This window comes from Apis mellifera, linkage group LG11 (assembly GCF_003254395.2).
Source record: "Apis mellifera strain DH4 linkage group LG11, Amel_HAv3.1, whole genome shotgun sequence".
In the NCBI taxonomy this organism is placed as follows: domain Eukaryota; kingdom Metazoa; phylum Arthropoda; class Insecta; order Hymenoptera; family Apidae; genus Apis; species Apis mellifera.
Genome location: NC_037648.1, coordinates 4,277,078 through 4,302,701, shown reverse-complemented (window position 1 = coordinate 4,302,701; position 25,624 = coordinate 4,277,078). Strand labels below are relative to the sequence as shown.

Genomic DNA, 25,624 nt, shown 5'->3' with positions numbered 1-25,624 from the left:
GTTTCAGTTATCCCAGAACTTCTTTAAAGTATATTTCGTTAGTGACATAGTCTCTTTTAAAACTTTTTTCTTCATCGTTCAATATGAATAGCCAAAGGAAGCATTTGCAATATATTATGCTTTATTGTTTTAAAAAAGATGATAGTGCAAATAATATTGCAGACAAGATTTGTACTGTTTATGGTAATGCTACAACTATTACGACCATCCGCAATTTAAGAGATTTAGAGCTGGAAATTTTGACTTGAAAGATGAAGGTCACAGCGGCCGCCTAGCAATGACGAACCTTATCAAGGTCATGCTCACTAAAAATCTGCGATATAATATGTGCGAAATAGTAAATGCCACTAACATTCCCAAGACAATATAATCATGTGATCAGGATGGGATATGCCGAATGATGTAAAGTTTAGGTTCCACTATTGATGGATATCGATCTTATGAACTGTGTCTCAGTTTGCGATTTCCTTCTCCAGTGACATGAAAGAGATTTTTTAAAAGGACTTATCACTGGAGATGAGACTTGGATTTTGTATCAAAATGTGCATCGAAAACGCACTTGATTTAAGAATAATAAAGCTTCAACTGTCGCGAAGCCTGAACTTCATCCGAAGAAAATTCTTTTGTCTGTTTAGTAGGATTGAAAAGATGTAATCTACTAAGCTCCTTAAAATGAAATCATCAATTCTGCAAAATATTGCAATCAGCTTGATAAATTGAAAGACGCCATAATAAAAAAACGATCAAAATTGGCGAATCGACGAGGCTATCACGACAATTGGTCACATATTGCATTGACTGTAAAAGAAAATGCATAGTTTGATTGAGATGTTCTATCGCATCTTCTATACTCTCCAGATCTTGCTTTATCCGACTATTAGTTCTTCCTGTTAATAAAAAATTCTTTCTATAAATGGTTCAAATCTAAGTGAAATAAAAACCCATCTTGAGAAATTTATTTGCAAATAAATCCCAAGAATTTTAGGAAAAGGCAATAATGAAGCTTCTTGAAAGAAGATGATGAAGCAGAACGGTTCATATATAATGCAATAAATTAACCTTAAACAACAAACATCATGTATTCATTTCGTATCAAAAAAAAAAAAAAAAAAAAGAAAAAAACTTATAGGATATCCTAATATAATACACACACACACACGCATGTATACGCATACACAATACAAAAGTTTTTTGCAAATAATGGAAAGAAAAAAGTTGTTCATAATGATATCAATAACAAGTTGAAATTGAATCAGTTCATTGAATTAACTTACCAAACATATGCCAGTATTCACGTCACACGTATCCGCGTGTCCATTACACTCACAACGAACACAATATCCCCCGTGAGGTCCAGATTGTACCCTGTAATATCCCAGAGCACATTCCTCGCATGAAAGTCCTTGATAATTAGGTGGGCATTGACACTGTTCAACACTACTTGCTGGAAGGTATTGAGGCGAATAAATCTCTGTAGTTATATCTAAAGTCATGTACGATAAAGACGCTCTTATACTAGGATTCCAGTATGTAGCTCGGATAAATATTCCTTGAAGATCTTCAAGAACCACCATCAATTGTTCCCTTGTAGCGCTAAGGCGATTATGGGTCACAAAGTTCATCTCGATTAATTCCAAAGATGCTTGAAAGTTCGTGAATGACGGTGGTTGTTCTTCAGCGTAGTAAAGTAAAATTGTGTCAGCACCTTGAAGAATTATATCAGCAGCACTAATAGCGTTACCGAATGGTCCAGTACTGTAATAAACAGTATAATTCAAAAACCCTCCATACGAAGTTAATTTCTTCCCTAAATAGATTTCTGGTACTGAGAAGTAAATAATGTTTCCGTAAGTGTCATTAGTGGCAAGATCAATTGCGATACTCGTTGAATTGAATTCATGCGGAATCGTTAGCAAATATGTCATATTTCCACTTTTCTCATTAAACAAAGCTAATTCCCAATTAACCATATCAGATATTTGGGTTCTATATAAATTCGCCGACACGCATCTACTAGTTTTCCCAAAACAGAAACATTTGGTACAACCTTCTTCATTGTTTTCTTGAATATTGAATGTACCCTCCTTGCATATATCACAGGCTAATCCCTGAACATTTTCCTTACAGTAGCATTCCGCGGTATATTGGTCGCATATCTCCTCAGTAGTTCCTCTAATATCACAATCGCATTTTTCGCAATGCGGGAATTGAGAATATCCAGGGCGACATTTGTCACACTGTCTACCAACCACGTTCTCTTTGCATCTGCAGCTACCATTAAAGAAATCACATTGCAGGTCACCATCGATTACTCCCAGAGGAGAACAGTTGCATTCTTCGCAGCCAAGAATTGGATGAAATCCATAAGTACCTATTTCACACTGATCGCAACGTTTACCGGTGACTCTTGGTGGACAGATGCAAGCACCTGTTTTTGGTTCACATAAAGCTGTACTAGGACAATTGCATGGTTCACAATTGGGAAAACCATAGAATCCCATTTTACAGATTTCACATCGTCTTCCAATGATGTTTGGTTTGCAAAGACATTGCCCTCCGAATTTTTCACACTCGAAGCTTATAGCTCCATTGATATCACAATTACATGGCAAAGCACGGTTATTATAATTTGCTGTCAAAGAGAAAATGGAATCACGACAAAAACCTTCTTCGGTGATATTTATATGGAAATGATTGTAGCCGCATTTTTTAATAAATTCTTTTGTTTGGTCGAATTGAATCTTTTTTAATATTTTTTCGTTGTACTGTTCAGCTGGAATAACTAAAATATAATCCAACCATATTCCATTGCCGTCACTTTCCTTGAAGGTTATCATAAAGTTCTCGATCAATTGAAATCTAATATTGTTATCCATTTGTCTTACTATGCTACGACATCCGCTGTTACTAGGACAATGGGGAACGGACATCTTTGCTTCGTAAAATTTACCATTTTGTACTAATACATCGAGCTCATATTCTGGATAATCTGGTTGATAATATTGTACAATGAATATATAATCTCCAGGCTGTAAGACTTTTCCATGAATATCTACAGTTGTGTTTTTTCCATCCAAGTAGATTAATTTAGTGGTGTTATCATAAATACCAAAAGGCCTTTTTTCAGATTCAGAAATTGTGCTGCTAGTTTCGAATTCGATTTTCTTAGCATCTGCTGCTCCTGGAAATTGGCCTTTTACACATTTTCCATTTTTCCTAACACATATTGATTTCGGTTTAACATAATCCAAAGACCATTTATTGTAAGGAATAGCAATAATAGAATCAATGGCAACATTCGAAGTAGGTTCTCCAGTTAAAATCAAGCTGATATAGTTCGAGGGGAAATTCATTGTAGCTACTCTGCCATATGTATCAGTCACTACTTGTCTACAGATACTAGTGTATTTACAAGGATACAGAGTCACTTTTCCTTTACCAACAGTATTTGCCTCTATAAGAAGCGTTGATGTAGTATTTTCATATTTAGGAGTCACATAAGTAACCAGTAAAACATGTGGACCTGGTTTCGAGATTCTTAGGTCAAAATGTATTTCTTCTTGTTTTTCATTAATTAAGGGAACTTCATCTCTATCAATTTCATATAGAATGTCTCTATCTGTAAAATATTCACTCAAAGGGATTCTAACATTGTTTTCGTTCAAGAATCCGCCAGCTCCGTGAACAGAATCAAACATCATCAGATTAGGATAACCATAATGTCTACAAAGTCCTTTGTAACCAATCTCGCAAGGAATATTTACATTTTGAGTCAGAATAGTTGCTTCATAGTATTCAGACGGAAGTAAGACAAAGTAATCAAGGAAAAGACTCTTCTTAGTAGCGATACTAATGGACCAGTATCCTGGATTCATAACCATAGCTGAAGGAAGATTACCTTGAGGTCCCGCAACAGTTACAAAAGATGGCTTTACGGTTGGCTTAAAATTAACTTTAAATTGTTGTTCCACTTCTGATGGATTTTCTGGAGTTATAGTAATTGTGCCAAGGATTGGTTCATTATTTGGATTCACATATTTTAGGACCATTCTATAGAGAGAAGATTTTTGAATATAAACATTTAGGATAATCTGATCTTGTAGATCAGAGAATACCGCATATCCCTTCCAACTAAATCCTGGAAATAGATCTTCAGTGAAACCGTAACGAACGGGGCTATTGCTGGACATTCTTCCATCTTCTGCTTCATATTGAAACTGGTGAAGTGTAGGGAAATAATGAGCTTTCAATGGTTCTTTACAGGTAAGACCCGTAACACGTGGTTGACATTGACATTGACCAGTTTGTTTATCACATATCGGATTAACAGAACCACCGATGTCACAAGCACAGTCTAAGGATAAAAATTTATATGATTTGTATTTATCGAAATAATAGATATTTTTTTGAAAAACATTGGTGGCTAATTAACATGAAATTTAGAATGGACGAATCATAAAATATACAATTTCTTTTTTCGACTATTTTATTGAAAGATTATATTTTATTTTATTTATAATATAAATAATATTTTATACTTTACATTTATTTTATATTATTATTAAGTTAAAATAATTTTGAGGAAACAAAATTTATTTTATTTTTATGCCTTTTGATGATATTTAAAAATATAAATTCCAATCAAATCAAATCACATTATTATAAATGTTTAAACATAATAATATTAATTTTTTTTCATAACTTCTTTCTCCTCATTATCTTCTCTAAATTTCATATCAATCAATCATTGATGTCATTCAAAATATACATAAAATAATTTTCATCAATATAAAGATATATATAAAAATTACATACCTGTACAACCGAAGAAATTATTTTCTTGAAGATTGTACGTACCATCCACACACTGATTGCAACTTCTATCAGTTACTCCTGGTTTACAGATACATTGACCAGATTTTGTATCACACTCACCAATATTTCCAATGACACCAGGTATATTACATTGACATTCTTAAAACAAAATAAAAAAAAAATAGGATACGGTTATTTATTACATTATTTATTCTAAAACTTAATTGTACCTACCTTCACAACCCTGAGGATTGTAAGGTTGTAAATTCCAATAGAGCGGCTTACATTCATTACAAATCCTGCCTTCGACGCGATCTTTACATTGACAAAGTTCACCAGCAGGCAAAGAACCACATCCTTGGAAAGTTTCTACAATACCTGCCGGGTCACAATTGCAACCCTCGCAAGTGGGGAAATTATAAAAGCCTTCTTTACATTGATTGCACCTGGTACCATCGAAATTTTCTCGACATTGGCATTTAGCCTCTGCATCACAAGATGCACCAATCGAACCATGACTGTCACAATTACAGGCTAAATAATTAGAATGGAATTATCAGTTTTAGAAATTTTTTTATAAAATTATTTAAATTATGTTTGAAATTATTTAATTAATATTTTTTGTCGTATAATAAAAATTAATATTCTATGAAAGATAAAAATATTTAAATACAAATATTTTAAAGCTAAATTAATCGATGTCACTTAAAATTTCAAAAAATATTTTAAATTAAATAAACAATAAATTCATATTGAAAAAATAATTTCAAACAATTTAACTTACGAATGACATTTTATATGTATTATTATTAAAAAAAATTAATGTGATATGAATGATATTAATTAAAATCAACATCTTTAAACAGTTAAAACTTTTAATATTATTATTATAGATAGAGAATAAATTTTTAGATAAAAGACTAATCTATAACTAAATATAATTTATAATAAATATGTGAAATAAATATATGGAGATTAAAATACATGAGAAATAAAAAAAATAAAACTTTGCTTTGAATAGCAATTAATTTAAATTAATTAATAATTAAAAAATATAGAAATAAATTTAAATTAATTTAAAATATAGAAATTCAATCTTAATTTTGATTATTTTAAATTAAATATTTTTTGTAGATAAGTTGGAATTATTTTCCTAGCATTATCGAAATAAATTAGTGAAAATATTATAACTTTTTAAATTTAAATCAAATAGAAATAGACAATAAATATAAATTTTATGTACCTATACATTCAGGATACATGTAATATCCTGGACTGCATTGATCGCATGTTCTTCCAGCGAAATTAGCCAGACAAGAACATTTTCCTATGGCATCACAACTAATAGAAGATGATCCTATTGAACTACAGTTACATGGTCTACAATTCGGATATCCATAATAGCCACTGATGCATTGGTCGCATCTAGGACCACCATATCCCTTTTTGCATAAACAGGTTCCATTTGATTTATCACAAATTTCTGCCTCAGTTCCACGTGAATCACAATTACAGACTATTAAATTGTTATTCATGTATAATTAATTCGTTTTAAAATAAAAATATTAAATATTAATATAACGATTCATTAAATACTTACATGTACAGAGAGGATAATTGTAATAGCCATCTTCACAAATATCGCATGTCCTTCCACCATAATTATTTTTGCAAATACAATTACCAGAAATTACATCACATTCAGCGTTATGGGAACCCAAAGGATTACATTCACAGGCTGCATGTTACAAAAACAAATAATTATAAAATTGTTAAATTATAAAATTGACTAAAAAGATTGAAATATTTTTGAAACTGTCGATCATTGAAAAATGTTTTAGACAAATATTAAATAATTTCGAAATTTAATTATTCAATACATTTAGAATTTTTTTAATATATAAGAAAAATCAATATTCAAAGATCTTAACTTTGTTTTCTTAAATAGAATTATATTTTTGAATATATTAATCGATATTATTTTTAAAAAAAATATCTAAATTATAACAAAAAATTATTAATTTAAAAGATATTTTAATTTGAATTTTATAAAATTTATTATATGAAAGACAAAAAACAATTTTCTTGTCATATTTTCCTTATCTTTATAGGCATATGAAATAATAATTTTTTTTATGTTTTCCTTATTTTTCATATAAATTTTATTAAAATTAAATTTTATAAAATATCTGTTAAACTAATAATTTTTTAATAATATATGATATAATAGTTTTTTTTATAGAAAAAAACAATTTATATTTTTTGATATATTAAAAAATACATAATTTTATTTAAAAAAAACAAACTTGATTTTTAAATATCCTTTATGCATATATTTGTAAAAATTTTAAATATATTGAATAATGCTAAATCAAAGTTACTTTAATCTAAAATATTATATATATATATATATATATATATATATATATATATATATATATATATATATATATATATAATATATATAAAATTTATATATACATAAAACATACATACATACATACATAAAACAGATCCATATAACATAATAAGTTCCAAAAATACTATTTTTTTCAATCTTAATTTAATTTAATTTTTCTTTACTAACGTAAACATTCAGGGAACTTGTAATAGCCTTGCGCGCAGAGATTGCAAAAATGGCCGGCGTAATTTAATTTGCATGGACAAGATCCATCTATTGCTTCGCAATGATCTCCATCGGTTCCATTACTAAAACATTGGCATGGAACGCAGTTTGGATAACCATAATGACCAAAGCTGCAACTGTCGCAATTAGGTGAAGTATATTCTTTTCGACACTCGCATTTGCCAGTGATATCCGCGCAATTTCCGGTTAAATTGGGTGCATTACATTGACATGCTATTAAAAATTAATAATATAAAAAAATATATGATTTATTAAAATTATGTTAAAATCTATTGTCTTAACGAAACAATGACTTACGTTGACAAACATCAGTTGCGTTCAAAGGTTTATCATCCGGTCTATAAAATGTTGATTTGCAACGATTACAATTGATTCCTTCAGTGTTGTCCCGACAATTCTTACATACACCTCCACCCTCATAGTTATCGTGAATATCTAAAGACAAGTGTTTCTCGTCCACTTCCGGATCATACTCACATTCGTCGGAATGACCAAAACAGTTGCAAGCTAAAAAAGTATGAATTTTAGATATTAGATTAAAGCTTATCAAAATTTTGTAGAAATTTTTCAAATTTATTTTTAAAAAATGATTATTATTCATGACTCATTTATCAATGCTTATTTTAAAAAAAGGGAAACTTGAATAAAAAATAATAAATATTGATTTTTTTAATAAATAAATTTTTATATTTCTCTTTTCTATTTTTATTAATAAACTTAATATTAATATGATTTATTTTGGGAATTTTTGTATTCAGTTTCAAAAATAATTATTATATTTTATTTTATTTTATTTATTATTTTTTAAGATAATTTATAACAAATACATAGTTTGATTTATCTTTTATTGATATTAAAACATTTTTTTATCTATCATTAATAAAATTATTAAATTAATAATTTGATTCATAAATATATATTTTTAATAATGTTATTGTAATAACTATTTTTCATCATAAAATCTGCATTTTATATTTATTCTTTTCTTTTATTATTTTATTAAATTTTATTAAAGAAAGAAATATTCGGTTTTATAAATATAATATCAGTAACTACATAATAAATTTAAATGTCATTTCTAGAACTAGATAGAATCAAAATTCTTTATAAAAGATAAAATTTACTAATTAATCATATGATATAATTAATTATTTTACAATTATATATGAAATAAAATAATTAGATAATTTGATTCTTCATAAAGAAATTACTTTTTTGAATAATATTTGAAACTTATTTTAAAATAAATCATAAATATTTTATAAATAAATCAAAATTATTTTAGAAATATAAAATAGTGAAAATTCCAAAAAAATAAAACTTTAATATTAGAATCTTTCATACATAAAATGTATAAAATTTTATAAATGATAAAATGATATCATTAAAATGCGATTTAATATTCTTGAAAAATAAAATTATGAATTTTTAAAAAAATATAAGAAATTTGTATAGTAAAGAAACAAAAAAAATTTTAAAACAAATTAATTGTATGATTAAATAAAATTGTATGAAAAAGATTAAAGAAAATTATTCTTACGTTCACATGTGAACTTTTTAAATGCTGTGGATTGTCGCCACTTCTTTTGTTCAAATCCTTTGCAACAAGTCGCACATTGAGGTCCACAGGTATTATGTTGGCATCTGCAAAACAGTTTCTTCGGCATCTTTGGATCCAATATGTCGCAAGTATCCGCGTGGCCATTGCACATACATCGACCACCAATACTGATATCTTTGATGGAATAAAAATACTAAAATACAATAATATAAATTCAATTGTTATCTGTCATTTTGATTTGCGTTAAGAAAAATGACATATCATTTTTTTTACGAAAAGTAGCATATTATTATTTCGATTATTTAAAAAAAAAAGAATATGTTTCATCTTTTAGGTAATTATAGTAATATCGCAGTTCTATCGCACTTTTTGTTTATTTAATTATTGCAAATTATCCCCAATAATTCTTGAAATTGGAATTCTAATTTTTAAAGCATCCGTATATTTTTAAAACTTAAAATATATATCAACAAAACACAAATAACTTCTAGATAATAATTGACATATCTAGTTTCAATTTTGATTGTGTGATACTTAATTGGGCATTATTAAATAGATTTCTATTCTGACATAAGCAGCCACATTAATATATTATTTCAATATATTATGATGCATTTTATTGTATAATTAAAAATTCATGAAAAAATAAAATACAAAATTTCATCTTAAATTTTAGTTTATTTTTTATTGAATTGTTGATTAAATTAGATTAAAATATAAATGCCTAGAATAGAAAAATTTATTCACCTAACTGTTTAGAAATTGAGAACTTCATCTTTTATTTGTTTTTCGTATATAGCATAAAAGAATCTGTATATTTTTTATTTTATATTTTATTTGCACAATATAAAAAATGTATATATAGTATGTAAATATAGATTAAATGTTTGTATACTAACGCATATGTTATCATGATCGGACATATAGAAATAAAATGTATAATCAGTTTTTTGTGAATATAGTTTTTGTAATTAACTAAATCCAAAAGTGAATTTGGAATATGTAAAGTATTTGGAGTTTCACAAAGAAATTTATCTAATTCAAAAATTCTGATTTCAATGAAAATTTGTATATAAAATATAATACATGTATTAATATAATACATAAAGCAATTTCATTACTAACTGAAGATTTATTTAAGGGAATTAAATTAAAAGTAAGAAATTAAATTTCCAAAGTTTTCAAAATTTTTTTAATTTTTGATATTAATTTTATTTGGAAATTTTTTTTATAAGATAATAGAACATTAAGATTAGAAATTATTTTATAATATAAAATTTTGTTATCTCGAATTAATACAGAGTTATATTTAAAAAAGCAAAAAACGCATTAATTTTTTTAAATAATGCTCGATAAGAAAAAAATTGTTTCATATATGTATAACTTACTATATACTCAATTTGATTAAAAATAAAAAAAAGTTTATTTTTTAATTTTTTTTTAATTTTTCAAAAAATATTCTCATTTTTAATAAAAATAAATATGTAAGATACAATTATTTATAGAATTAATTTTTTTTAAACAAATATTATTTTAAAAAAGTGAAATCAATACAAAGTTTTAATGCATTTTTTTTTAAATGTAACTTTATAAATGTAATTTAATTCCGAGAACAAAATTTTAAATTACAAAATATTTTAATTTTAATATTCTATTTTGTTGTAAAAAATTTTTAAATGAAATTATATTAAAAATTGAAAAAATATTAAAAACTTTGGAAATCGATTTAATTTCTTTAAAGAAAATTTTCATAAATAAAAATATTTCTCTATATATAATTTATTACTTAACTTTATATATAATTTTTAATCAAATCAGATTCATTTCCGAATCAGATGATTATCAACAAAACAGTGTCTAAATATTTTTATGAACCAATGTAGAAAAAATTGTTCGAAATGTTTTCTTGTTTCAAAATTAAATTAGTGAAAACTAAATAATGAACGAATAGAAAAAGTTTCTATTTTGCCATAAAAAGTAATTAATTTCATCACAGAAGAAATCATACTTAAATGTTCACAATGAAAATTAACATATTATAGTAAACACATACATTATAGTAAACAATTTATAACTGAGAAACTGATCTATAATGTAACTGCAAAAGATTCATCTTTATTACGAAAGGGGATCCCATTAACACGTCGTGAAATTCGACACGAGGAATGTAATCCTGATCTGAGATTGAATTTCCGTGAGACAAATTAAAGCAATGGTAAAATTCTTTCATTTTTTTTTGCTTTCTTTTCAATAAAACTTTTATTGATATATTTGTAAAATTTTTCCGATTAAAATAAAAGATGATATATTTTTTTTATATTTATTTATTTTTACTTATTTAATAAATTAAAAAAAAGAATTATTATCAATAATCAAATACATAAATATAGCTTAAATTATTGATTCAAATTTTATTTTTATTCTTATTAATCATTGTTATCTATTTTTTGTAATTGTGCAAGTTAATTCATGAACGAAATTTTAATGTTACTAATATAATATAAATAAATGTAATTTAAAAGATTATTTTTTATTTTATTTCATTATTTCAAATTGAGAATTTTGTAGAAGAGGTTTGTAAAAGAGATGTAAATCAGATGTTTTTGACAGATTTTACACCTGTAAAAATACAAAATAATAATAAGAATAAATACTTCTTTATAAAGCAACTACAAGAAAACTTTTTGATATTTCATGTTTCTTAAAAAAATCGCTAAATGTTTTTCCAGATTTCTTCTTTCATTAGTAATAAATATTACTATTTGTTATCAATTTTCATTTAAAAAGGTAAAGATCAAAAAAAATAGAAAACACATGTAACAATAGAAAAAAATGATTCTTCAATATATATATATATATTTTTATGATTGACATCAATGTAATTTTTTTAAAATGTCTGTTAAAAAAATATTAATTATAAAAGAATTTAACATGATATATATGATAAATCCCATAATAGATATAAGTTCTTAATAGTATTCGTAACATAAAAGATGAAAGACGATATCGAAGTGATCAATAATCGCGAATCAATTTTTAAAAGAGATAGGACAATATCATCGAGAAAAAAGAATTAATAAACAAATTGATTATGCAATTGCTATCTCGAACTGTATGAAATGTCGAAGAAATCTTGGAGAATTTTTTATTTTTATTTAAGACAAAAAAAATGAAAAAATATAATGAATAAAATCTTCTGTATATATATATTATAATTTGTTATAATTTAGTAGCAAACAACAAAAAGTTTTTCAATATTGCCTTAGTAATTAGTTTCCTGTAATTATACATAGCTAAATATAAATAAAAAAAATTTGTATCGTTTGATATAAACTTAATATAAGATAAAAAATTATTGCAGATTATGAATCTATTCTTATTATTATTTTATATTTATAGTATAATTGATATAGTATAATTAATATATATATTAATGGAAATAAAATATTATCAATTTAATAACTATGGAAATTTATTTAATTAATTATTTTTTTAATTAATTTTTTTTAATGTTAAAAAAAATGTATAAGAAGCTTTTTAATTTCTCTAATATATATGTAATAAAATTGGATTTGAAACTTTTTGTTGAGGAATTCTCAATTCTTAGTATTTAGAAATAATATCTTCTTTATAAGTTCTTATAAATCCTTTAATAAATGACCCATTTCAATCTTATGATTAAGATGAAAAATATATGTTTGGTTTTATTTATAAAAAAAATATTTATAAATATATTAATAAAAAAATTAATTAAAACATTTCAAAAATAAAAAAATTTTTTAAAAACTATATTTATCATCGATATTTTTTTTATCTTGACTTTCTATCTTTTTTTTTCATTTACAAAAAATGTAAATAAGTTTCAATCCAGAAATAAGAAATATAAAAATAAGAATGAATATTTCTATTGAATAAATGCAAAATTTTGATCCTAAATTATTTATAGATATAAAATATTTTCTGTATATAATATATAGTTCTATATATAATATTTCGACAAAATAAATAAAAAATTTAAAACATAACTCTAGAGACTAAAATTAACTTAAGTTGCTATACAAAAATATTTATTATAGTTTATATATTTAGTTTACTAATATATATTGTTTTAAATTACAAATAATTTAAGTAAATGAAACGAGATAGAGATGTAACGAAGATAGAATCAACACATTTTACTTCTGTCGATTTATTTCATTTAAAATTACGTTGCTTATAGATTGCTTATAGAAAAGTAAATTTTAATAAGTATTTTTACATATCAATTTTTATATTTGTTAAAATCTAAAATTTTTCTTAAATTTTGTATCTTCGTATTATAACATTTATTATTAGATTTCATCATTAAATTGATTCCAATATAATTCTTTGATTAAAAAATTTAAATTAAAAAATTTAAAATAGAAAGAAATCGTCATCGATTTCAATGATTTTTAAATATATTGTTAAAATTTATATTTTGAATAACTTTTTCCTTTGCATTGTTGTTACATGTTATCATCATTGGCTTTAGTTTTAGAGATATTTACAAAAAAAGACCATTATTATTCCATAGAATTTTTCTTTACATATATATTCTTTTTTTTTTCTACATATATATCTGCGGCTACATAAACATCTTTTCTGTTAATGTAAAAAAATAATATAAAAAACACACAATTAAGAATGTAATAAATAAAAATGGATAAACTCAAAAATTTCTCAAATCTAATACTAGAATGTTTCGAAAATTACAATACAATACAAAATTACAATAAATATCAGAATACAATGAATATGATATTATTTTTTATATCTATCGTTGCAATTTAAATCATTATAATTTTGATTGCTAAAAAGTTATCTTATATTTTATTTTTGTTTTTGATTTATGGAATAATTTATGATTATGGAATAAAATTTGAAACAATTTAAACCTATCATAATAAGAAAATATTTTTTTGATGATATATCTATTATATTTTGAACACCGTTTGCTATGATATGTTTAAAAACAATAAATAAATAATAAATCACAATATATATGAGTTATGGATGTATATATATAAGAAAATTTCTATGAAATTTTTTTTTATAAATATCTATGAAACAGTTGAACAATGCATGCAAAGGAAAAAAATTATCAATAATCTTATCTTCTACAACATATCTAAAAATCAGAATCGACGAAGATTTCTCTATTTCAAATAACAGATTTTTTTTTTTTGTTTTTATAAATAAAATATAATATTATGATATAATATATGATAATGGTACATGATACATTGATGATGATTCAAATGTATAGGTTTTCATAGCAAATGATCGAAATATGATTTTTTTATATAGCTTATCAATATATATTGTTTTTTATTTCTATAAATTATGATTTATTAGAAATTATTGTAAAATAAATTTTCATGGCGAAAGATAAAAATATAATTCATTTAAATCTACTTTTCTTCATAAAATAACGAAATATGATATTTTGAATTACATCGAAAACAAATGTTTTTTCTCTTTTAAAAAAACAAAAATACTGGTTCGAAATATAATGTGTGATTTAATTATCACAGTAAAACTCATCAAATTTCAAAAATACTTACTCTTCTGGTCACAGTAGGATCTTCTCGTACTAACGACATTAAATGTCCCAATAAATTTTTCGTCCTCAAGAAACGAAAACGGACGTTCGTAGCTCGCGTCCATTCTTGTAGCAGAGTCGAATTGAAATAATGTTGCGCGGATGGACGATTATTTAAAATTGAAATCGGTATTTCACCGCCTTCCAGTGGCACAATTTGAGAATATTCTGTTGTACAGATGACGCTATCGTCTCTAGTGATAGTTTTGTGACTATCCACACCGAAATAGACTAAACAATCATTAGCTGTATCGGAAAAGTATTGCCAAGCCGACCAAGTTTTTCCATAATCTGTTGATTTTTCAAGTGCCCAGACACCAGGTCTTGGTGAATTTGCCATTTTTATGTAGACATATGCCACATGGAACTCCTATGAAAAAAATTTTTTTTATTAAAATCTAGATCAATAAAAAATTGATAAATTTCTTGATTGTCCCAAAAGATTATTAATTTTTTTTACTATTTATTACATTTTTCTAAAATTTTAATAATTTCCAAAATTGTAATTGAGATGGATTATACTATTTCCATTATCTATTTTTTTAAAATAACTTCAAATTATTTAAAATATTTGAATTGAATTTTAATATCTAATTTAAAGAATATATATTTTTTATTTTATTATTTTACTAATCATGAAATCATTTGATTATTTTATATATAATTATAACTATAGTTATATTATATAATTATATAAATAGTAATTATCTATATATCTAATCAATTTATAATTTTTCAAATCTATTGTAAAAATATTTTGCAAAAAAATTACATAACATATATACTTTTGAAAAGCTAGAAGAGAACGAAATATTGTAATATTAATGAAAAATAAACTATATATATATATTAATGAATAATAAACTATCATATATTTTTAAAATTATGATTTTTAAAATCAAACGTGGAAGTTAAATTAATGTTATACATTATTATACATTAGAAAAAATTTAAGTTCATTCCTTAGAAAACATAGTATTTCTCGTTAGAAAGATTCAATGCGAAAATATTAACTTAAGAGAAAAAGCAAAAGCTAAGAAACATATGTTTCAAATTCTTTGGAATTTTTAAACATTACGTGTGAATTTTCTCCCGAAACCTCTGAACATGTGGTCGAGAATGCATAAGATCATGTTAGCAAGATGTAAATGAATTCTCTTTCTGAGAAGTTGTTTAGCGAAAAGATCAATAACCTTAGAACCATAACAAGAATATTTAAAAGTCAACTGAGAAAAATAAATTTTTAGAAAATAGATAAATAGAAATAATAATAAAAAATAGAATTTAATAGAATTTTTAATAGAAAAATAATTCAAATAAATACTATTTTTTAAAGAAAAAACATACAAGATTTTAATATATATAATAAATAAACAATAAATTTTTCTTTGAAAAAATAATTAAAAAATAGTTCAAATGTTTTAATATCAATTCTCATTAATGCTATTTTGAATGAAATAAGCATTTTAAAATATAAAAAAATAATAAATTCAAATAAAAACATTTTAAATAAGTAATTTTATTACTTTAACATTATATAATATATAATATTGATATATTAAAATAATGTATGATTGTATAGTTTTAATCAATAAAATATTATGCTAATAATATATAAAAAATTAAATTTATTTTCGGTATTTAAGAAAATAAAAAAATGAATCTTATACGTTTTGTGTTTTATTATACGAAAAATAAATATTTTATTCGAATTCGAAAATAAATAAATAAATATGTAAATAATTTGCTAATGACAAAAATTGAATAAAAAAATATTTGCTTAAGAAAATATTTCAATTGCTTAATATTTTTTTAATTATTTCTCCAAATTTTTTCTGCTTTTTATGCTTTCTTTTTATGCATTCATAGAAAAGTTAAAATTTTTTTTTTAAAATCATTTTTTCATGGCAAACTTTATTAATTTATGATAACTCAAATATTAACTTTTGAATTATTTTATTAATTTTAAAAATTACATGAAAATTACAATGTGTCAAATATAGATTATATGATGAATATGATCAGCGAAAATGATAATGACTTTTCATAAATAATTACATACAACATTGGCAAAAATATATTGCAATAAAATAGTAATTATAATGAAAGTAATGTGTATAATGTGTAATGTGAAGTAATAATGTAACTATAAAAATAAAGAATAAATTTTCATTGTTCTTTCATAAAGATGTATCTTCTCATTCATTTTTTCTTCTCATTCATATTTAAATGAAAACAAAACTTAGCCCATTTTCTTAAGTTTAATTAACTATAATTGTATAAATATAATTTTTCATAATTGAAGTTCATTATTATTTTTTTTTTGTTTGTTGAACATTTCTGTCGTATATCATAATAAAAAATTTTTGTATGTTTTAATGAAATTTATTCTATGATTTTCAATTAAAAAAAAAATTAAAGAAAAAAAATCATTATATAATATTTATTTTATAGAACATTGGTAAGAATTTAAAATATATATATCATGTTTTTGATTATATTTTGATGATAAGAAATTAAATGATGAAACGATATTATAAAATTTATTAATAAATTTATTAATAATATTAAAATAGACTTCAATTACTAATAGATATCAAAAAGAACAGCATTGACAAAATTTGAAAAAAAAAAATTTTTAAAATTGAAATTTTAGAGATTTTCTCTAATCTAATTTAATTCTTGTTACACTTATTATAAATTTATTATGATTATATAAAATAAAACTTATATAATTCTGAAAAAATAAAATAAATTATGATTGTATTGTTGTATTTGATATTAATATATTATTAAAATTTATTTATTAACATTTTTATCATTATAATTATACTTTTTTTTTAAAACTAATTATCGTATATTACATTATTACAATTTATTATTAGTGATCGAATCGATACCAATAGTATTGATAATATTCAAATGATTCGATATTAACTTAGATACATATTCAAAAATAGATATGCATTATTAAAATATTGAATAAATACTTAATATTATTTTTTGATATTGATATTTTTTAAAACAATACAATACAAATTTAATATAATATTTTCGTGAGATATTAGACAATGTTTGAATCAAAATAATATTAGTTTGATATCATTCAATATTGAAAAATGATACCAAGAATTCAAATGTGCTAATATTAATTATACGAATTTCTTCTTGATCAATTCTGTCTTAATTTAGAAAATATACAAGATCTATAAATTTTTAAATTTATAAAATGTTTTAAATTTTTAAGAGAACATATTTATATTTATGCAACATATTTCTTATATAATTTTTTAAATTAAACTTTTCTTTTTGTAGATAAAAAATTCTTATAATGTTTTTTCAAAAACACTATGACAATTTTTTTTATTGAAATTTGTAACTAATAATATTCTCTATTATTAATTCAAATTTTATCATTATTTTACTTATAACTTATATAAAGCGGTAGTTTTAATGGACACTTATTTCTAGTTGAACAATAAAAAATTGAACAATAAAAAAAAATAAAAAAATATATGATTCATAAATTTTTATATTTTAAAATACTATCAAAAGAAATTATCAAAAGAGATTTAATACTGCCATAATTTTTACTGAATTTATAAATTTATTATAAAAAATGATTTTAAATTATTTTAAAAATTTATTAAAATTTTCGATGCATTTCATTAAATATGTTTGATAAATATTTATGCATTTTATTTGATTTTTACAAATTATATTTAATTATAATATCTTTTAAAATGATAAATAATTTTTTTACAATATTAATAATTCATTTTAATTTTTTATTCTAATATTATTCTAATGTTAATTTTGAATTGAGTTTTAAAAAAAATCTATCGAGTATCTTTTAGATTTTATATATTTAATTTAGAATATATTAAACTTTATAATAATGTTCTTTAAAATAATGAATTTAAATGTACAAATCGAAAAAATTAGTTCAGCATCCAGATATTTTAAGCATAGTCTTTTAAATTCCACTTATATTCTTGTGAAGTAATAAGATACTTATATATGTTACATATGTATTTAAACATTTTCTTATTTCCAATTGTTTATATTCTACATCCCAAACTTGTCCATTTCTTCAATTTTAAAAGAATAATTAAGAGCATATTTAATTAATATAATAATTAATTTTTGTTGAATTTAAAAAATTTCTTAAAATATTTTGGGAAAAAATTAATAATTTTTAAACTAATTCATTTTCAATCTAAAATTCTTAACATTTTTTTTTAAATAAAATAAAAAGTTTTATGCTAATTTTTCTTTATTATTCTATATATATGTCATAATTCACAGTTTTTTCAATCATCTAAAGAATATTAATTTCATAATAATATTTATATTCGTGAATTAATGATTCGTTTTTTTTTAATCACACATATTATCAAAAATTAAAAATTAAGAAATAATATTACATAGAAAAACATATAAAATTATATAATATATAATTACATAATACAATATACAATAACAAAAAATATTTTAAGAAAATACTATACAATATATATATATATATATATATGTATATATATATATATATATATATATATATATATATATATATATCAATAAAAAAAATAACTGCAATTATTAGTATAAATATTGGGAAACAAAAAATATTTCATATTCGAACTTTTTATCCACAAAAGTATATATAACTATTGTAAAACTCCTATAAATCGAAAAAAAAAAATAATATCTCCTAATATTAAATATTCGTATTCTTTTTTCTTGAAATAAAAATATATTTAAGTATACCAACTTAGATATATAGATATATAAGAATATTTATCCCGCTCTCTAAAATCCATCTTTTCTAATGTTCTCCGGAAATGATGCGAAGATAATTCTTTCCCGCTTTACAGGAAAACGCCTACGAAACGATAAAATAATTTACAGATAAAATATTCATTCCACAAGCCCATTATTTCCTGCTGTTGTCAATCCTTTCACTTATTTTCTATTTACATTTAGTTTTGTTTCTCAATATATAACTATATTTGGTCAAATAAAAATAAAAAATAAAATAAATGATAAGATATTATTAAATAAATTTGTGTCTAAATCAAAAATATTTTATTGTTTGTTTAATAATATGAGAAAAGAATGTTTTATTATAAATATTTACAATTTAATAATAAACTTAACACTTAAAACTATAGATGACTTTGTTACGGTTCTTATAAAATTTGTAATATAATTATATTTTAAATTTTTTAAATTTTTAATAACTTTTTCTAATTTTAATTTCTAATTTTTGTATATTTTTATTCTTCTTATTATTTAACAAATAAAAAGATTTGATATTTAATATTTGACATAATAATAATGAATTGATAATGATTCTTTTATATTTATTTTGTATTTAAAAAATACTTAATAATAGAAAAATGCACTTAAATCAAATATGACACAGAATATATAATAGATTTATGTCATAGCAATAATTATTATAAATGCAATATTTTATTATTGGGATATATACATTATGTACAACCTATGTGCCATTTAATTATTTTGTATTGAAAAATTGGATAATAGAAAATTGTGGAGAAGTAAATACATATTTGAATTTTTTAATATAAAGATGAGGAATTTTATAATAAAAGAATATTTAAATTGTACTAGAAAGATAATAAAAGAACAATGAAATAATATTTACATTTCTTTATATTCATAAGTTATATTTTATAAAACAGAAAATGATTATGATTTTAATATAATATTAATATTAATTATTGATATAAATAAAATCGTTTTTTATTTTAGAAGATAATATTTTAATTTTATTATAAATCTACTTAATTCATTAAGTACCAATGATAATATTTATTAAATAATAACAATAATGTGCAACATTATTAAAAAATATATAAATAATAAATACATAAATAATAATTACATTGTTATATCAAAATAAAAAAAATATATTAGATTAATATAGACAAGTGTAATATTAAATTTTAAAAAAAATAATTATAATCATTTTTTCAAGATTCATAATTAAATGAAAAAAGAAATCGTTGTAAAAAAAATATTGAATATTGATAATTTAAAAAATTTATAATTACTATATTAAAAAAATAAATTCATAAATATTAACATTAATAAATTTTAATAAATTTATGTTTAAAATGTTATAAGTTTATGTTAAAATTATGTTAGTAAATGTTTGATATCTAAGCATTCAATATTTTTATAACGAAACATAATCTAATATTATTTATTATCATTAAAAATCTCTATTTTCTGTAGCATAATTATAATAATTTTATTTATCTTTTCAAAACATTATAAATTTGTATGTATTACAATAATTATATAATATAATTGATAAATTTTATTTAACTCACTTGTCCAAGATTGATTGTCAGATTTACTTCTTTATATTTCATCCCTCTAGAAAGAGGTGGTGATTGCCACCAAGTTTCCATTCCATCGACTGCATATTCCGGTGGATGTCTTTTTTCTGGATTGTCAGCATCACAATAATCACATACCTATAATCAAAAATATATTATTTCTTTATAATATAATTAAATTAATTTTTAAAATTATTTAAAAATTTATTTTGCAATTAAATGTTTTATTTATCACTTTATAAAATAAATTATTATTTACTATTACTTGTTATTATTTTGTTTATTATTTTATTAAAAATAAATGAATTTTTAATATGCAGTGTAAAATTTATATTATTGTTTATTATTATTATATTGCTACATGTTACATACTTATTATTATTATTATATTTATATACTATTATATATTAATCATGTATAATTTAATATTTTATAGAGAAATAAATTAGAAAAAGAAATAAAAAAAAAATCTTCAGAGAGAAACATAATTAATTAAAAAATAAATGTTAGTTTCTCAAACAATCAATTCTTCAATTTATTATTTATTTGATCAAGAATACAATATTAATTGAAATAAACTCATTAAATATTAATTAACGTTTGAAATAAATTTTTGCAGATCTTTGCAAAACACATATACAATATTGAGACAAAAGGAAAATTATAACTTAACTAGTCATCAATGATTGGACGGTTTTATTTCAAATAAAAAATGACAAATAAAAATAATTACTTTAAATAAACTAAAATAAAATAAAATAATTGAAAATAAAGGTATTTATAAATAAATTTTAAAACTTTATTCAAAAAATAAATTATTTTTAAATGATTTATTTAGTAAATCTTTGATGATTTTAAATAAAAATGCGTTCATAAAAAACACAAATTTCATTTTAGATTAAGGATTCAAATTAAATCAATGTAATTCAACGTAACTCAAAAAGAATATATATTTATATATATTTTTTTATATAGTACATTATATAGTGCATTGCATAAAAAAAATCATATAACAATTAATTTGCATAAAACTTGTATTAAACTATAATAAATTATATAAAATATAATTTAAAATATAAAAATTTTGTACAAATATTTTATTTAATAAAAAAAAAATAAAAAAAGTTAATCTATTGTGAAAAATGAAAAAAAATGATATTTTTTGAAAATTAAAATATATTTATAGAAGTAAATAAAAAATTATGTAATTATAATATTGTGTAATTATAATAAATATATTAAAAAATCATGTAATCATTCGTTATAAATAAAATATATACATTAAAAAATAAAAAAAATAATATTATTTAAAAGAAGATCCAGTTATATTTAAATCTAAAAAAAAATTAAAAAATTTTTAAAAATAGAAATTTCATATAAAATAAAGATTTTTTTATCAAAATAAAAAATAAAAAAACACCTAAGTATAAAAAAAAATAATAAATATTAAATTATTATTTATTATTATCGAATTCGTTATCTATATTATAATTAATATCTATAATTCATTATTTTATAATTCTTAGAAATATAAAAACTTTCCAAATTTAATTAATGAAAATTCAACGTACGATTTAATAAAAGGTATATAAAAATTTTTAATTGTTATTATAGAATTTTTTAAAACTATCATAAATATTTTATAATTTTTAATTAACATATGGAGCTCTCTTATTAATTAAGATTAATAATTATAATCTATTATTAATCTTATATTATTAATCTAAGATTAATAATTATAATTTATAACATAGATAGAATAAGATCTTTATTTTTTATTTAAATAGATAATAAAAATTCTACTAACATTGATAATCATAATTTAATAATGGCAAAATTTAATAGTTAAAGTTACGAATAAAATTACTTCAATAATTTATTGTTCAAAACATAATAATAATCGCAAATAATTGTAATACCAAAGATCAAGATTATATAAAAGCGAATTAACTATAATAGCTACAAATAAATATTATTCAAATATTTTAATAAATAATTACTTAAAAACTTTATTCGAAATTTTTAACTATATATTTTTTGGGATTAATGCCCAACTGTTTACTAGTGAGTGTATTAATGAGTATATTATTATATTTCGATTTCATTATAATTTTGATATTTTTCAAATTGAAAATAAAAAAAAATATTTTTATTGAATTTTTATTTTTTATCTGATCTGATTAATGATTAGTTAATATATTTAAAATAGTGGAAATTTTGAATAACTTTAAATTATGATGAAAAATCAAATTTTAGATTTTTTTGTGTAAAAATTAAAAAATATGATATAGGTTTTTCCAATTGTGATTTACAATTTATAAAGATAATTTATAAATTGTAAATCTATAATAATATATAAAGATAAATTTTACAATTCAAAAAAAAATTTACAAAACAAAAAAAAAATTTGTAAAAATTTGTTACATCATTTTCTTGAAAGAAAAAGTAAAAACATTATAATATATTAATATAATATATTATATTATATATATTATATATATTATATTATATATATTATATATATATATTATATATATTATATTATATATATTATATATTAATATAATATATTAATATATTAATATATTAATATATTAATTTTGATGTAAAGTTTAATTTTAATTTATATTCGATTGATAAAAGTTCTAAAAGATCATATATGTAAATCTTAATATATTTTAAGATAAGATATTGAAGTTAGAATTATTTTATTATTTATCATTTTCATCATCATCGAAAATAAATATAGTAGAAAAAGCAGATTATGATTTTTTTTTATTTTGTTTCATTTTTCTAATAATAAGAGACAAATTAAACAAAAATAAAAAATTAATTACTTATGGACTTGGGTTCCACAGTATAAATTTTAAAAATAATATACTACTATTTTATAAAATTGTTATATTTAAAAAATAGAATTCTATTATCATAAAAAAAAATTTATCGAAATAAAATAATAAATTATATTTAAAACTAAAAATTAATTTTGAATTGATAGTGATCATTTATATTTATTTCAAATATTACAAATATTAATCGTAAAATTACAAAAAGATTTAATATAAAAAAATAAAAATATGATTCCAAATTTTCAAAAATATATTGAACTAAAAAAATGATTATTGATATATAATAATATTATAATATTAATTTTAAATTAGTAATAAAATTTTTAAAAATTTTAATATGAAAAGAAAAAGAATATAATTCTAAATTTTGATCGTTATGTATGTATACAAATTTTCATCGAATAATTTTATCAATATTCAAATTTGAATAGTTTTAGAAATGTTTCAAATGTATTTCAAAAATAAAAAATTTGTTTATTATTTATTTTTTTCGAATCAAAATAATATTTTTATTTAATCTTTTACTATTTTTATTTTTTTGAGAAAATAAAAATTATCTATTTATATAGAAATATATATAGAATAATATAAAAATATATATATATAGAATAAAAGTTTCTGTACTTATGTTTCATTCTCTAATTGTTGCTTTGAAATAGGAAAAATAATAAAAATATTACTATTATTAAATGAAAACAATTCAAATCTTAATTACAATACATAATATCAAACTATAGTTATAGCATATGACTTCTAGCTACAATTTCATTATCGACTTGTGACATAAATTGGATTATTCTATTGCAAAAATTATTAACATTATTACATTTTTATTAAAATTATTATTTCGTTTTTCTTTATTTATTTTGAATATTTTGAGAACGAATTTTCAATCAAGAAATAAATGCTATTTCCTCAAATAATTCATTTTTAAATTTATTTTCAAATATTTTATTTTTAATTGATAAAATAAAAAATATAAACTTAATTAAACTTAATACATTATTCATCAGATAATAGATAATGTTATTTGAAATGATTTTTAATAAATTATCATTTGAAATAAATTTCGTTCAACTTAAAATATTCTGATTTGTAGAAGTTTTTATAGTAAAGCGGAAAAGAAACGAAATTATAGTCTTATTATAGTTTATAGTTTAAATTATAAATGAAATGTATATATAATATAATCAACATTTCGGGTTACATATTCCATTTATCAATATAAAGTTGAATAACCTAATATCTTTTAATTTTCATATATATAATATAAAATTAAATACAATTTAATTTAAAATTATTCGATTAAATTTTCCGATTAACTGAATATATAATAGATTAGATTAGGAAAAAATCAAATAATTTTTATAAAAATTTCTACAAATGGTAAAGATTTTTTTTAAGAATCATTGTAGGACACTCGTGTCAGTACAATCATTCGAAATTTGAGAAGACAAGATGGTTAAGTGTTATCGAGAGGTCATTCTTATCACACGCTTTTTATCAGTTCTCTCACTTTTAGTCTACATAGCATTTTCTCTCATCCGCATAAATAGATATATACGTAATACTTGTAGAATCGAATGGCCATTGACCATTCTAAATTTATAAGTCGTTCAATTATTTCATAATCAGAATGAGAAATAATCTAATGAGAAAAACATAATATAAAAATAAATAGTTACAATTAATAATATTACAGTCAATTGTTTTAAATGTTATGCGAGAAATAAATCGGTCATCTAATTTATTATT

General features: G+C 21.0%; 1 protein-coding gene across 1 annotated transcript in view; it reads right to left on the bottom strand.

Annotated features, from left to right (window-relative positions):
- LOC412663 (laminin subunit alpha) overlaps nucleotides 1-25,624 on the bottom strand; it is a 43,458-nt gene that overhangs the window by 15,711 nt on the left and 2,123 nt on the right. The window contains exons 2-11 of the mRNA XM_026443946.1: nucleotides 21,012-21,158; nucleotides 14,609-15,016; nucleotides 9,003-9,216; nucleotides 7,760-7,969; nucleotides 7,403-7,675; nucleotides 6,416-6,553; nucleotides 6,059-6,331; nucleotides 5,050-5,349; nucleotides 4,816-4,974; nucleotides 1,275-4,354 (exon numbers count right to left, since the gene is read on the bottom strand). Of these exons, the coding sequence (XP_026299731.1) occupies nucleotides 1,275-4,354; nucleotides 4,816-4,974; nucleotides 5,050-5,349; nucleotides 6,059-6,331; nucleotides 6,416-6,553; nucleotides 7,403-7,675; nucleotides 7,760-7,969; nucleotides 9,003-9,216; nucleotides 14,609-15,016; nucleotides 21,012-21,158 (5,202 nt within the window). The remainder of the gene's footprint in view (nucleotides 1-1,274; nucleotides 4,355-4,815; nucleotides 4,975-5,049; nucleotides 5,350-6,058; nucleotides 6,332-6,415; nucleotides 6,554-7,402; nucleotides 7,676-7,759; nucleotides 7,970-9,002; nucleotides 9,217-14,608; nucleotides 15,017-21,011; nucleotides 21,159-25,624) is intronic.